General features: G+C 38.3%; 1 protein-coding gene across 1 annotated transcript in view; it reads left to right on the forward strand.

The window, feature by feature from the left end:
- The first annotated feature begins 2,739 nt into the window (after positions 1-2,739).
- LOC139709202 (uncharacterized) overlaps positions 2,740-17,052 on the forward strand; it is a 46,417-nt gene continuing 32,104 nt past the window's right edge. The window contains exons 1-9 of the mRNA XM_071621152.1: positions 2,740-2,920; positions 8,529-8,912; positions 10,453-10,737; positions 11,986-12,264; positions 12,963-12,992; positions 13,298-13,633; positions 14,411-14,689; positions 15,130-15,408; positions 16,093-16,122. Coding sequence (XP_071477253.1) covers positions 2,866-2,920; positions 8,529-8,912; positions 10,453-10,737; positions 11,986-12,264; positions 12,963-12,992; positions 13,298-13,633; positions 14,411-14,689; positions 15,130-15,408; positions 16,093-16,122 — 1,957 coding nt within the window. The 5' untranslated portion in view covers positions 2,740-2,865. The remainder of the gene's footprint in view (positions 2,921-8,528; positions 8,913-10,452; positions 10,738-11,985; positions 12,265-12,962; positions 12,993-13,297; positions 13,634-14,410; positions 14,690-15,129; positions 15,409-16,092; positions 16,123-17,052) is intronic.

Here is a 17,052-nt window from a genome sequence, read left to right on the forward strand (position 1 = left end):
GGGTGGGGTTATAAGCTACGTAGGCTTTCTCCTAGACTCTGTATGCTAGATTTTGCAAGGTTGGAGTGAGATATGAATATGGAGGCCGATATGTATTTTTCTTGTACTAAGTATTTAGATTCGAATTAGTGTATATTCAAAGGAGAAATGACTTGAATGAGGACTCAATGGATTTAAAGGGGGACCGGATATAAGTCATAGTTTGAAAAGAAAGAGTAAAATGTTACAACCACCGGGTATCCAACAATCTGAAAAGTTTGATCAAAATCAGCTAAACATTAAGAAAATTTTGAAATTATAAGTTTTGCTAATTTTCACAAACACTTTTGAAAACCCAATATAAATATGCAAATAAGAAGTCGATAATATCGATGATAACAGCCTCACAATTTGCCCTGCTCTCAAATCATAAAATATTGACTGGTTACCATTTTGAAGTTATTCAGCCAGGAAGAGAATTATGTATGCTCCCTTTTAGGAAGAAAAATGGAATGGTTTTTCATTTACTTGTCTTGTTCTATGGAAATTAGTAAGGTGAGGACATCCTAAGTTCAGTCATTCGCATATTCATAACAACACTTTAAAACTTCACAACCCCCTACTAATTTTGATACCATTTTTGATCACATTTTCACTGTTGAGTCCATATAACTTAGCTCTTTCTTTGTTTACCAACTTTCATCTCATCCTATTAAGGTGCATCACTCGACGTGTGGTTTCATATCTAGCTACTGAAAAGAACACTTTTCTCTTTGACCCCTTCATCTCAAATCCAAAGTAAGAATTTTCCAAAACTGGTGATATGTTCGTTATTCCGAGGGTAATCCGAAAATGAAATACGGTCAGTTACTCCGAAACACAAAAATTCTAGCTAGAAAAAATAGCTAGAAAAGGTTTGTAATTCCCAAAATGAAATAAAGTTCTTTATTCTTGGGGGTAAGATTCGTTATTCCGAAGGTTTGTTAATCCAAAAACCTACAAGGTGTGTTATTCCGAGCTACGGTTTGGTTAACAAAAATTTGCTTTCTAATCCGAAAACACATGGACGGTGACTACTAACTAATCTTCGGAATTATTTTTTTTTAATTTTTACATTAACGAACATTCGGGATAACAAACTGTAAACTCTCCCCCCAAAAAACAAACAAACAAACAAACAAAAAATCCAAACTAAACAAAACACACACAAAACACACACACACACACACAAACAACAATTGAGTGTGGATTCACAAATAGCTGAAAGTTACGAGTGAACCACTCCAAATTCGAGGTTTCGACTTTCTTTTCAAAAGTTTCAAAAATGATGTGGTTAACTTCATTACGTCGCCATCAACCATTTATGATGTCACAGCACATGGTAAAACAATATTTGAAATTCTAGTTATAATAACCCAGATCTTCATTAATTTTTTTTTTCTCTACAACAATCAAACTTACTACTTTACCGGTTCATGAGATAAAGCCAAATAAATTGTCATTCCTTCTAGAGCCACCTGAGAGGAACTATGTCAAATGCTTTATGTAATAGTATTTCTTGCTTTTTGTCTGAAAGTCATTTATGTTTTCTTGAAATCATTCCGCGTCTATTCCATTCTGGGGGAAAATATTGAATTCCAATCGTTCTTTTTCCACTTATAGTGTTTCTCTGATCTTTTTGCATTCGCTAAATCCACAGATCTATGTTGTGAGAAATTTTCCTTTTCACTTTTTTAATGGCCACCTCTTCTAATTCCACTGCTGATAAATACGTTGGCTACAATAAGGCTAATCGCTTTAGGCATGTGCCAAAAGCTGGAAGTGTTGTGCATAAGTATAGACCTGAATATAATTTCCACACTTAATTCTACGATTTTGGTGTTTACACGAGAGTTCATACAATGAGCAAGTCAGCCTGAAAACGGAACGGGTGAGCCGGAAAATATAAACATTTCTGAATGTAACTGTCTTTCGTTCGAAAGAATTCCTCGTTGATTCCTATTCGTATGCATGCGAATCACATGCATGGTGTGAAATCATTATAAGGGAGTGCAGTGTGCCATAAATGATGATTAGGCTGGTTTTTCTCCTTCTTTTATTATTCAATCCTTCACCGTGAATATCACCCTATTCGTATAGTGTGTAGTTTTCAATAAGTTGCAGTAATTAATAGCAGAAGCTGAACAACATCTAATCAAGACAATCAGGATAAACATGAAGAGTCTTTGCAAACGCTGTGAACATCGCAAGTCGCCCCCTTTTGTACTTATACTATGAAATATGAATGTCTTAGTTCTGGACACAACTTGTACCGATTTTATGATAACAAATAAGTCGGGTCTTGAAGTCTTGAAACAAAGACTACGCCACTTGAGCGTGGGTGTCGAGGCTAGGAGACCTGTCCTGGCACGATTGTATGACCAGATACAGTATAACGTCACAACTTGGACCTTTCCAACCCACTCAATGAGGGGTCCGAAAAACCGTTGATTCATGTACGCCATTATGTCCAAACGCAGAATAAACCTGTTTACAAGGACGCATTCGAAGTAATTATCACTGAGATAAAGATTGATATGACTTTTAAAACACTACCCCGCACAGAATAATCACCAACAACGCTACCTAACGTGTCTCGAATGAAGAAAGCAAAACTATTACCCACAGAATAATGGACTATTCCACAAAACTTTCTGTTAGGGCGTGATCTGTACTCCTATAAATGAAACAGCAAATGCTCTGCTTTGTCCGCAACTGGAATCGGCCCCTCGGTAGGTCGACACTCCGATTGGTACCAGTGGGCGAGAGATTGCGTGTTCTGAGACTACTCTTGATTGTGGAGAACATCCGAGCTTCCTCAGGAGTTTTCTGTAGTCCCCACCGAAGATGATGTCTGCAAACAGCATCTTGGTCGTGTGCCTGTTGGCACAACTTGCAGCTGGTATGTGTGCAATCTCTATCTTTTTTCAGGTATTCTAACAGGGGTTCGATTGCAGATATCCCTATTGGGATCATAATCCTTGGATTATAAGTATTTGGGTAGAATATAGTTTCACTGCCCGCAAGTCAGACCAAAACAGAACCCGCAAATTCTGCAAAACGATACATTCAATGAGTCGGAGAAGAGGTATTGAATAGTTTCACTTCAGTAAAGTCATTTTAAACTAACCGGACTCTTTCAATCTAACAGTTAGCAGCAAAAGAAGATATTGAATTACTTGGGACTAATTGTGATATTCTTCGAAAGGAAAGGTGGAAGAAAGAGCTGTTTTTACCACTGCACCACTAGAAAGGTTTGTTTAAGACTTCAGAGTGCAAGGGCAGTTACATTTTCGAGTTTGAAAAACCCGTCTGACAATGGTGAATGTAAATAAATAGCAAATCAACTGGCGTGGCGCGGTGCGGCTGAATGCATAACTCAAAAAGTATAGCAAGGCCAAGCGAATGCTGACAATGACTTTTGTCGAAGTGTTCGGGGTGGGCAAGTTCACGAGAGACATGGAATTTTGCTATCTATTTGAAAAGAGTTTGAAAAGACAGAAAATACCTTTGAACCTGTGCATTATCTAGAAGACATAGTCTGATTTTGCTGTCAATGACGTCACAAGTATCCGGCGCGTTCGGCGAGTCTCGGTAGGTTTTTGAAATAAAAAGGAGAAGGGTATTCTCCTCGTTTTATGTTGCACAAATCTTTTGAATGAGGGCGTGATTTGTAATGATGTTGGGTTGGTTTAATTTTCGTTTGTAATCTCATCAAATACTTTCCACGTTAGATATCTTTGAATGCCTGAGCAGTAAACTAAGTGTTTGGAGCCATAGTTAGACATTGATTGCATGAAATAACGATTTAATGTGGTACTTTGCATTCCTTTATTCTACTAGTTTGGGATCATCTTTTATGCTATTTCGTATTTGATGTTTACCGTTATTTTCAACGTTTTAAACGAGTCGGTCTGGGATGATGTAGGTGATGTATAAGCTTTCAAATTTAGATTTTATTCACAGGCAAAGAAAAAAAAATATCGAAAGATCTTTTATAACGTTAAAGGAAAAATGTCTCTTATTTGAATTCATAGATACCGTAAATAGTGTATATTTAATTATAGCCAATCAAATCATGTGAGAAAGTACATGCATGTATTTGGACCGTTATTGCAACATATCGATTATTTTTCATAGAAAACAGTATAATAACGCTAATCCGTGCATATTATAATAATTATAGCTCAAATCTCATGATAGGAAGAGATATGTAGAGGTAGCGAGATTATACAGAGGCGGAATGGGAGATGCACAGATGGATATATAGTGATTTGAAAAAAAAATCAATGTTCTATAATTTAAAATTGAGGTTTTTGTTGTGATGTATGTTTTACAGTGTAAATTGACATCTTCTATTGCACAAACATTGAAATATATCTTGACAAGTGGGAAGTTTAATCATTTTTTGATATGTAGTTGAAAGGACACTTTTATAGATTACCGGTACACAAATATCAAAGTGCGATTAAGGTACTCATTTCTCGTCTCCCTTCAAGCGTATACATTATTGACCGAATGTTACATTCTAAAGATGACTACGGTATTTCGCTCTACATGGTGCACAGGTGTTAAACGAATGAACCTTGATTATTGACTGACTATAGGTGCTTGGGTGATGTTCCAATCAGCAGTTAACACAGATCAATAAAAAAAATACTCCTAAAAACCTATTAGTTAAAAAACTAACACCTCCTTATAGATCTCACTTAATTTCACTGCTAGTGACCTGAGAAGTTTATTCGTTTTGCTTTGGCCTCTCTCTCTCTGTTTTGTAGATATTGTTTTCTTGTATGTTGTTGAAATCATTGAAGCGCTTTTGAGTCCGTTTAGAAAAGGCGCTCTATATATATTGATCATCATACTTATTCCGACAGTTTGCTATTCCGACATTCCGAAGGTTCCTCAGTCCGAGAGAGAAATAATGATAGTTATTTAAAAGGTTTAACAGTCCCAAAAGAAGTTCGTAGATCTATAGGCCCTATATATACCTATCATTAACGAATTTTCCGAATTACGAACCTCTGCATTTAATTCCGGAATAACGATCCTTTGTAATAACGAAATGTAACGGAATACTGTTATGAAATTAACGTTTCAAATGGTGGCCTTATGCAAAAGTGAAAGAATAATATACATCGGAACAGTGATTTTTTTTTAAATTTTTTTTTTTAACATGAGTAATATATCTACGAATTTTCAATGTGGATTTCGAAAAAGAAATCACAATACCACGTACGCTTTACTTACCTTCGTTGAGAAGATTACATAAAATTATGCACTCGATACATTTTGGCACAAAATAGGGATCGTCCAGAACTTCTCCAAGGCTTTTGATAACCCACGATTAATCACGACATACTTCTCTCACAATTTTTCCATTACGGTATACGTGGAAAAGCATTTTGATGGTTCACAAGTTATTTACCTCACAAATTTAGATATGTTCATGTTAACGGTTTTGATTCTTCCATGAATATTGAATGTGGCGTTCCACGTGGAAGTTTGTTAGTCCCACTGCTATTTATAGAAATCCCTAGAAGAGGTTTCGCCCATTAAAATTTTAGGTGTTTGTGTTGATAACAAGTTTTCACGGAAGTGTCATAATCATCAATAATATTTATAGTGTAATCTCAATATGAATTATGAATAGATTGAAATATGATGACGCTTTACCCAAGTTTCGTCTACCGTATTTAGATTATGGAATTCTTGCTTGGGGGAATACATCATTCGACATTGCTAGCCAAACTTTTTCTTTCGCAAAAGATGGCGCTCAGAATTAACCTTCATATTCGAGCACAAAGTGATATACTGTTCTGTGAACATAAAATCCTGAAAATAAAAGAGTTGTATTTATTTCAACTTGGTCAATTTATGTTTAATTACAACTGCGACCACCCAATCAAAATATTTTCACTCTTTATTTCATCGTAACATCCACGAACAAAAGGCCGTGTCACACCTTTCCGGGTAAGCTACGCGGGCTTGTCGCGAGGAGCTGGGATTTTCCAGCACGCAGGAGAATTTTCCGCGGGCGGACAAGAATGTTTGCGAGTGTCGCACTTGTGTCTTACTTGCTAGACGCGTGCTACTTACCTTCTACTTGCGTGTATTTCGTGTGACCTGCGTGAGAGCTTTGAAACCGATCCGTTTTCTGTTACGAGCAACTTACTGGTACTGGTAGGTACCTGCGCTGGAGTTCCCTGCAAGATGCTGCCGGTAAAGGTCTCCTAATGGTGTTCTGCGTGTACCTCTGTGAGCGAACCCCCACGACTCACTCGGAACAAGTTTTGAGCATGCTCACGGCCTTGTCATACCGTATCTGGGGAAGTTTTGCTAACATTCTGTAGGACTTCTGCCAGAGGAATTCCGTCACTGAGTTGTCAGCCCCCATGCGCCTGGCACACAGGTCACACGGTATACCCGCAAGTAGAACGTAAGTAGAACTCCTCCAGCAAGTAAGACACATGCACTGACTCGCCCAAATCCTTGTTCACCCTCAGGAATTGTCCGGTATGCTGGAAAACTTCTACATGCAACAAGCCCACGTAGCTTGCCCTGAATGGTGTGACAAGCCCTAGCATGGTTGCGCGTAAAAAGATTTGCGTGCGCACCTCCGGGCGACTACGGGTGAAATACGTGCTAGGTACTGTCATGCGCAGGTCATCTAAGGAGACCTCGGGCGGTAAAAAAATGTTCTTCGCAAGTCGCACGCAAGGCTTGCCCGAAAAGGTGTGACACGGCCTTCACTATACCATGAGAACAATCCAATGAATTTCATCTGCTCTTAGTGAGAACTGTACACACTCAAAATACATAAATAGCCTAGACAATAATTCAAAAGAATCTGTTTACATAAACTAATCCCATAATTACAGACACAAACTGAAAACAATTCCACTGAAAACAATTCCACATATACCAGTTAACTGCTTTTTTACAGTCCTCCATTTTTTACTTGCTTTTTCTTTATTTCTGTTATTTCTGGGTTTTGTTGTTGTTGCTGTGGTTATCGTTATTGTTTTGTGAGGCCGCATGCATAATATATTATATTATTCGCTTTTGGTCACATTTCCCTGGTATACACGGCCAAATAGTGTCTGTGCCATAGTATTGTTGTGCACGTATGCATTCTAAAATCATATGAACTCTGTATATGCCTCGTTCGCATGCCCTATACTCAAAGGCGTGCTAACTCCGCATATTCTGCTCAAACGCACAAACCTGCCCAAACCGATCGATAAATCCCCAAATGCCATAGTACAATTTCGTTCTTCCAATTTCTCCCAATTTCGTTCTTCTCATATAGCTTGCATTTTATGTGGTGACTGACTAGCAGTTGGTGTTCTCCACTGAACTTGTGTGAGAATTCTAAGTTTCTGTCACTATTATGTGAGCAAAAGGCATGCCTTTTTACAATAATCATTATAATGTAGTTCCTGGTCATTTCAAAGAAAAGCAATAACAGATTTGTCGTGAAATTTACATCAAAACAAGCTAGGCATTTTCTCTACAAATTTGCTCACTACGTGTCCAGCCAAACAGAGATCTTTAAAAGTTCTTTGGATTTGAAAAAAAAAAAGAATGTTTGAAAGCGTGACAATGTTGGTGTCTCAAAATAATTTGGTACACAGGGGGTTTCCATCATGGCACATAAAGAGTTAAGTACTGTTTATAGTAAACTTGCATTATCAGCATCATATTATAGCAATGAGCGGATGTACAATGGTAAATAGATGACTTTAGTATGACTATATTTCTTTGGTATATTGGTGCTGTTGTTGTTTTCATTCAAGTGTTCCGCGTCATACAAGGTTGCCTTTATATTGGAACACTCTTTTCGGTCGTTATGGATTTTTATGTTTTTGTTACCATGACAAGCGTGCATTTTTGTTGTTGTTATAATATCATTGATGCATATACTTTATATCGTGTTCGACGAGCTGTCTTTATCTGATGAATGAAAGTCAAATTGACAACTTATACAGATTTGACTAATTTTTTCTTCCTTGATGGCATTATTAACTACAGTGTATTTTGTTAATTAATTAATCAACGAATTAATTAATAAAAGTCTACATTACTATGAGATCAATTAACGAACAAGGCCCATGATTTCGGCACAAGTAAAAAACAAAACAAAACAGGAGTTCGACATCACATCATCAGGGCTTAATGAGTGTTTCGTGGGCCATTTGACCTCGTGGGTTTTGTTTTCCTAGTGTGCAGCTCATGGACTATACGACTCGTGGGCTATAATGACTTGTGGTCTTACGACTCCTGGGGGTGGAACTCGTGAAGTGAATTCAAACAAACAACTCTATAGAGGGTATTCATTTGCATGTTCCTGTCCTTTTCTAGTTTTTTTTTTGTAAAATCTTTCAAACACCGTTTATTTTGTGTTTTTGAAGGTTTGACAATTTATTTGTCTGTTCAGCAATTTGTTTCAGTTGTGATGGACGGCGCTATGCTATAATGATGGTGTCATATTTGCCTTTTCCGTGCAGGCGTTCTTATTAGTGATGGCCAAGTGCGCCTGGTAGGCGGCGAGACGCCTTATGAGGGAACGGTTGAGATCTATCTCAGAGGCGAATGGGGGACCATCTGCGACGATAGATGGGGAATAGACGACGCCAAAGTTGTGTGTCGGATGCTTGGCCACCAAGACGTAGCCGATGCCTGGCAGAGAGCGCATTTCGGCCGGGGCACCGGCGAGATATGGCTGGACGACGTGGAATGCGTAGGTAACGAATACTCACTACTAGGATGCACTACCTCTGATATCGGTGTACACGATTGCACCCATTCTGAGGATGCTGGCGTTTCCTGCATCCCAGGGCCAACGACTCCGGCAGTTTCTGAATCCATCCAAACCACTCCGGCCGGAAATCGTAAGTATAGCGACCGCTGTGACTGGTTTACTTGATGTAAATCAGGATCGTGGTATCGGACCCTTTTTTATTCTTTATTTTCACGATTCATCAAATCAAAATTCATTGGATGGTTGCTGGTTTGATTTTATTTTCATAAATATAATCAAAATTCTCTTCAGCAATGTAACAGAAAACGTCAATATATGGATTGCAATATACATGTACATGATTCGAAGAAAAACACTCAATGTATACATTGATTATACGTAAACAAAGTTCGTATAGCATATTACCAAAAAGGCTAATAATTAACTATGAAATTATGCAGAGGAAAGACTGCCACTACAACGGTTGCTCGAATGCGTGACAGCACAGAAACTTACCCCTCCTCTATAACTATACACTCTAAATTTTGTTTGCTGAACAAGAAAAGGGAAAGAGAAGTTAACGTGTTTAATGTATTGAATTTTATATTCTAGTGCATAAATATCAATAAAGATATGGTAAATTTTGATTATGTTGATGAAAGGACGATGATGAAAGAAAATGATGATATTGGAGATGTATGGTGCGTGGTGACGATGAAGGTGATGGTTACTAAATGAAATAGTAGACACCGAATCACTGGGTAAATTTGCAGATATATATATATATTTTTTTTTTCAAATCTAACTCAAAGAATATAAGAAAGAGCCTGATCAATGCAGAATTTGTACCTCCCCATACCAAAATAATAGTACTACTAATAATACAAAAAAAATTATGTTTCCTCCTGTGTGTGCGATCTCTCATAATGTTTATAAGCCCTGACCCGCGCGTAAGTTATCGAAATGAATGTGGCATACGATTTAGTATACATAAAGACATAAAAAAGTAAATTCAAATCTATGCTCACTGTTGACATTTCATTTTGATCCCACGGCCTCACTGCTTGCGACCAGAGTGTGTTTTGATCTTCCTGTCAATTCATACACACAATTGCAGTCATATTAAACTCCTGCCAACTCTTTTAACATTTAACTTCGACATGAGATAGTGGTAACGTGTTTACCTGTGACTCAGAGTTTCAATTTTCTCATGTTTTTGTTTTACCTCTGTTTCATTCGACAATAAATTTCATCATTATATGAACACGTAAAATATTAAGTTAATGAAGTGATGGCAGACAAAAATAGAACAGTCAAGGTGAATGCTTGATTTCCTTGAATACTGAATACATCCCATAATTTTATAATACGTTCCAATACAGTAGTAATTGTTCACTGAATCCCAAAGGTCACTAATCATTGGCAATAAGCATCATGACATCTTGATTCGTACTTTCCCTTCCATATAAGGATTGATTGCTTATCACAGACTATTTAAAGGACGTTTATGAGTTTAATGTGTCCCTGTGTTCTGTAACGCTGGTCGAGTTCAAAGGTCACCTTCTGAATGATGCCTGGACATGAATAAAGAGCAGGCGTTTCTTACAACAGATAATTGCTGCTGGATTACTGATAAACAATCACTAATTGTCAGTTCATACTACCCTTTCTTCATCATCTGTCTGCTGAAGGAACCTCAGCATGTGGCGAGGACCCGTCTGGTAGTTCGTACCGAGGTACCGTGGATCGCACCATATCAGGGCGCACATGCCAAATGTGGACCGCCCAAGAACCCCACGAGCACACCAGGACACCAAGCAGGTATCCAACCAGTGGACTTGGTGCCCACAACTACTGCCGCAATGTCGGCGGGACCTCCTTCACTGCATGGTGCTACACCACCGACCCTGAGAAGCGTTGGGAATATTGCCCGGTGGGAGATTTCAACCCTGAATGTATGGATAGCGGATCAGCAGGTTAGTCAAACATACATCTTATAGCTCCCCTCTTCATTTTTTAAAAACTATGTCTTTTTAGGGGGAGGGGGTGGTATAGAATTAATGTAGGGTAGGGACTACGGCGGTAACTTGATTACTAAAGAGACAAAAGACAACATAGGTACATATAATAGACGATATCAGGATAATATGTTTGCTGAGATGCTGTCAAAATAGTAATAATGAAATCTCTGGTATTATTTATGGGGATCACCATATTCAATATAATTGTCAGTAAGCCTATATATAAAACAATAGTTTAATAAGAAACAGACAGATAGACCGTATATGTAGACGAAACTGTACAATTTCGTTTAAAGAGAAATTCCAGTAAAGTTTTAGGTTAGTCTGATAAGAAAGAATAACATCTTATGGGTACAAAAGTAAAAATTTGATTAAAAAAAAAAATGGAGTAAAAATTAATGAAGTAATGATTTCTGCAGAACAGTTGTCATCCAGCTGATATGAATATGCCAATGAGTCAGAGATAGTGATGTGATCATCTCACAATTTTCAATCGATGGACAAAGAGTAAAAATTCAATTTCTGTTATCAAAGCGTAAAGCAGGATGTAATTCACAGTTGAATAACTTCAGAATAAAATTGAGACTGGGGTGTATTTGAGTGTGATTGGAAAAATGGAAATTTCAAACTTTTATGTACAAACTATATGACAAGTTGTGGGGGATGACATCACTTCACTATTTGCAGATTCATTCTGAATATTCAAAAACTGTTTCCTGAAAATAGTAAAAAACCTTCAAAATGTCATAACTGCCTTATTTTTCAGCCAATTTTGATCAAATTTTCCTTGTTGTACAAACGAATTTTACTCCTTTTGCAAACTAACTCTCAACTGCACTGGAATTCCCCTTTGATAACAGGAAGTTTTAGAAACGGACTAAACAGACCTTAGCAGAACCTGATCTGGAAAAAATATTGTTAATTGGAACATTTAACTCAAGTTTAGCAGGTAGCTTAAATACAGACAGACAGTCAGATAGACAGAGACATGCAGATGACTGCAGACAAACAAACAAATAAACAAACAAAACAAAAGTATGCTGGTAGTCATAACCGTTATGCCACGGGTAAGTAAACACATCTTTTGAAGATTCACTGTGGAGCTGTCATTGGAAAATCAAGCACTGATGCTATCCATTGACACTACTAGTAATATATTGTGAACTTTTTTACGCTGACTGTTTCATTTCTTGTACTAATCAGATCCCAGAGAATGCTATGCTGATCCATACGGGACGGATTACAGAGGGAACCGCGATCTCACCCGCAGTGGTCTCCCTTGTCAAGTGTGGTCATCCCAGTCTCCTCATGAGCACACCCGAACACCGGAAAGATACCCGGATGCCGGGTTGGGGGACCACAACCTGTGTCGTAACCCGGATCAGTCAGACATGGCCTGGTGCTACACAACGAGTGATGAGACGCGATGGGAGTACTGTGACATAGGCTACCCATCTCAGTCGCAGTGTGCAGAAGCAACTGGTTAGTGATATCTAAAACATATAGCTCAGAAAAAGTGGTTATACATGTACTGTTGTGTGGTGTGATAGTCGAGTTTCTACTGCATGTCTTTCCCTTCTATTCTACTTAATTCTGATTAAGTGTGGTTTCCTTGGAACTGTGAAATAAAACAACAGCCAATAATATTATATTATCTTGATTCAGGTGATTGCGAGTTTGTCTTGGAGATGTGCAAACAGTGTTTATTGTCGATTTTTTCTTGTAAGGAGGAACGGCCTAAGCAACTTATGCATGAATATGTATCTTTTATGCGTGGATGTGTGTAAGTTTGTTACTGTATTCTATATTTGCTTGCATATTTTCAACTATCGCAAAGAGACGTTAAGAGTATAAAAGGCCTGAATGAAAAAGATTAAGCGTCATTCGTGAGGTGGTGCCAGTCATCGGTTTTGAAAGAACTTGATGTAATGTTGTTTTTTTATTGATAGAGCAAAATGAAAATAATGCACATTGATTATTGATAGAGCAAAATGAAAATAATGCACATTGATCATGAATTATATATCAAAACTTAAATGCAATAACTTTAGTAATATTGAGTGTGTGATTATTGTAGTGTTTGATTTTGATGTACAAAATCATACATCAAATATTGATATACTATATAGATTTTATCGGTTTAAATGCAATTATCATAATGTCTTTTTTTTGTGTAATAGGAACGGAAATCCCAACACCTACAGACGATGGTGAGAATATATACCCATATTCTATTTTCATATACCTGATATGATAAATCCTCAATTCTTCTTGGCTGACATAATGGTTGAAATAAATTGCCAGCCCAAGCATATTTTAATATCCTTCTTAAAAAAAGGAAGATTTCCGAATGTTTCATACGTTTGTCATAACTCTGCCATATGACCACTCTTCCCCCGACATGAACATCAAAATGAAAAAGAAAACATGTATACGTGACTCTCTTTTACGTCATGAATATTTTGGAAGTTAACTCTTCCTTTCTCACCTTTCATTACCATGGAAACATCTGGAGGACTAACATTCAACCTGGCATCTGGAGAGAGCGCGACCATCTCATCCCCTAACTATCCCCAACCATACGACAGCAACACTGACATCACCTGGATGGTGTCTGTTCCGGAGGGCTGTGGCATGACTTTGCGCTTTGACAGTTTCAGTACAGAGAGTAATTATGACAAGTTCACAATCAGCGACAACCCGGACTTCTCAGACGTAGCCGATGAGTTCTCAGGGCAACTGGTCCCACCTAGCGCAAACTATGACTTCAGCTCTGCCTGGATCAGGTTTCGCTCTGACTCGTCAATAAACTCAGATGGATTTGAGGCAATCATTTCAGCAAGATGCGCAGGTTTGAACTTCATTCTCACTTTCAAAAGCTAGTGAATGTAAGTTTATCTTTCTGAAGGCTGCATGATGTTAATCTGTGTCATGATTTTACAGCAGGGGGCGGTGGCGATTTGGCTCGGTTGGTGGAGAGTTTGCCTCACAATCCAAATGGCTTTGATGTGATTCCTACCGAGTCTAATGAGCAATGCTGTGTTTAATAATGCTGTCTTCTCCTCTAATAAGATGCAAACACACTCTGTTCCTCGGATGAGACATCAAATGGAGCTAGGTCCCGTATATCAGCTACATAGGGAATCATGACTTATGCATGTAAAAGAACCCACCTAATTCAATCATCGCAAAGAACGGAGTGCTGTAACACGGTGAATATTGGTCCACCCACTACCCAACCCATGTGAAGATGCCGAAACCTTGCTCAATGCGCAGGTGACTAGCCATAGGCAACAGTCACCTGTCAGTGCCAACCAGGCACATTGTGTCATCATAAAGGAGAAGACAGTCAGTCGGTTTTGTTTCTGCTTGTTCAGAGGGAGGTATAAAAATGTCAATCCTCAAGGTTTAAGGTCAAGATCATGTACTTCATTTTTGAATGGCTGAATGTTAATAACTTGCAGGACTGCCTGCATGTAATACAGATTACGTAATCAGCCGTAAAGGAGGTAGACCTATACTCCGAGTTAACTGCTATAGCGTTAGCCCAAGCACGCTGCATCAGCTGCTCGATATTACTTAGGCAGTATTCGATACTCATGAATAATGTTCCATTTACTTGTTTCAGCGTGCAATGACGAGGATCCGTCTGGCAGTTCGTACAGAGGTACCATGGATGCCACGATATCGGGACGCACATGCCAAGTGTGGACGGCCCAGGAACCCCATGAGCACAACAGGTCACCTGGCCGATATCCCACTAGTGGACTTGGTGACCACAATTACTGCCGTAATGTTGGTGGGACCGCCTTCACTGCATGGTGCTACACCACCGACCCTGAGAAGCGTTGGGAATATTGCCCAATTGGCGATTTTGACCCTGACTGTATGGAAAGCGGATCAACAGGTGAACAGATGCATCTCATCTCCCCTCCTCACTTGCAATGTGTGTCTCCTTTTATTTTATCATTACTATTTGCGGACGAAGGGGGGGGGGGGGAGTGGGAATTGAGGAAAGGGACATACAAAAGTTTAGCCATTGAACTGTGCAGACCTTTGTAGATCCAAAAGTTGATTGTATGGTGGTTTTAACTATTTTTTTTTCACTGTCTCTTACTTTTTGGGTTTTCGATTTTTTTAAGTGCTTGCAAAATAGCTGCCCCTATCTCATACTTGAAAGTAAGCTTTCTTTAATTCCTGAATGGCGGGGTATCAGATCACCACAAAAACAAAGCACTATAAGCGTTTTTGTTTTGTTTTTTTTGTTTTGTGTTTGCTTTTCTTAGGACCCATAATATCCAGCACCGACATTTTTGTCTTATGATGACTGTTTCCTATACTGATCAGATCCCAGAGAATGCTATGTTGATCCAAGTGGGACTGATTACAGAGGGAACCGCAATTACACCCGCAGCGGTCTTCCTTGCCAAATGTGGACCTCCCAGTCGCCTCATGAGCATTCCCGAACACCAGGAAACTATCCAGATGCCGGGTTGGGGGACCACAACCTGTGTCGTAACCCGGATCAGTCAGACATGGCCTGGTGCTACACAACGAGTGATGAGACGCGATGGGAGTACTGTGACATAGGCTACCCATCTCAGTCGCAGTGTGCAGAAACATCCAGTGAGTATATTTGATACATGTAGCTCAGGAGGAGGGGAATACTCATTATAATGGCACTGTATATGGCATGCATTCCATGTGAGGGGCATCGATCCGTTTTCACGGTTTGCGGGCAAAACTTGGAGTGGGGTGATCTGTGTGCGATGGAGCCATCTGGGGGAAGGTGTCCTCCCACACGAGAATGATTTTACATTTTCAGTCATGAAATTCAGCGATCTACCCGGTAATTTTTTATATATATGTATATATATATATTTTTTTCTTTTTTAACTATCAGAAAGTAGTACTTCTTGTATTGAACCGGGGACATATTAAACGGAGCAGACTGCGGTATGGGTATACAGCTTCCCCCTCCAACGAGAGGGAGATTTTGCATTTTTAGAATTGAGAATTGAAATTCAGCAATCGGATGCACTTCCACTTTTATTGTTTTGAAGAAGAAAAAAAATGATATATATGTTTTTGTAAATGTCGTTCTCTATAGTAGTTATTCTTAATTCAGTGAAATGCACATTTATATAGTCAAATAAGATGTGATTTAAAAAGTTAAGAGATTCAAATTATCCTGGAAGTTGCATGATACAAAGTTTACATGGTTGATTTTTCGTATGCGGAATCATGAAATATTTGATTTGCTAAATGCTGTTTTTCAAGCAGTCATAATGGCTTGTTTTCTCATGATAGGCACGGAAATGCCAACAACCACAGATTCTGGTGAGTGTATTTACATAATTGTACTTTCTTCTGTCCTTTTTTGTTGTGCATTTAATTCATCTAGTTTTTTTTATTGATCTTTATTCATATTCGATTCGATCTTCTTGAATGATATTTCAAAGACTACTTTTAGGGCCCATAACCCAATTTATTGCGTGTGTGTGTGTGTGTGTGTGTGCGTGTGTGTGCAAATTCCCTTTTATTGATAACTTTTGATAACTTCCTGTACTCCTGCACTCTTTCTCCAATGATAGGTGTGGAGTGAAATGGAGATGTGTCAATTTGTTAAAATTTTTCAGTTTCAATTTCAATTTTATTTCCATTTCCATTGAAGAAACAGGGAAAATTATATACAATACATTTACCGAACATATTTGTAAAAATTTCAAAGAAAACGTTCAAGTGGTCACGAGTAACAACAAAAATTCCTTTCTAAGGTATACATAATACAAAGATTAGAATGGAAATGGAGGGTCCCACTAAAAAGCAAAGCTTGTAGGGCATGGGACCCTCGGAAAATACGTGCACAAAATCAAAGAAACCAATGTCAACTGACATGAATTTAACTTAGGAAGGAACAAAGAAAAAAAGGAAAACGAAGAAAAAAGAAAATGAAATGAGACTATGATACAACACACGCCATCGTGGACACAAGCATACTGTACTTCATGATGTAAATGCAATGATACAACGATAAAACGCTCCCTGGTTTGATATTGCGATTGATTTGGTGCATATACCGGTATGAATGCATAGGAACGGATATGAAAAATAGAAAGAGAATAGACTCACTGTTGTCTGGTACAATAAAAGAAATATCTGAGGAAAACTTATGTTAGACAGATTATTTTCTTTAAAAGATGATTTCTGTGTGATATCTTAATACTTGTCAAAAAGATGACTTGATTGAGGCAATAAAACCGAACCTAA

This window comes from Diadema antillarum, unplaced genomic scaffold (genome assembly GCF_040938485.1).
Source record: "Diadema antillarum isolate AM-2024a unplaced genomic scaffold, OU_Dant_1.0 seq00001412_RagTag, whole genome shotgun sequence".
NCBI lineage: Eukaryota > Metazoa > Echinodermata > Echinoidea > Diadematoida > Diadematidae > Diadema > Diadema antillarum.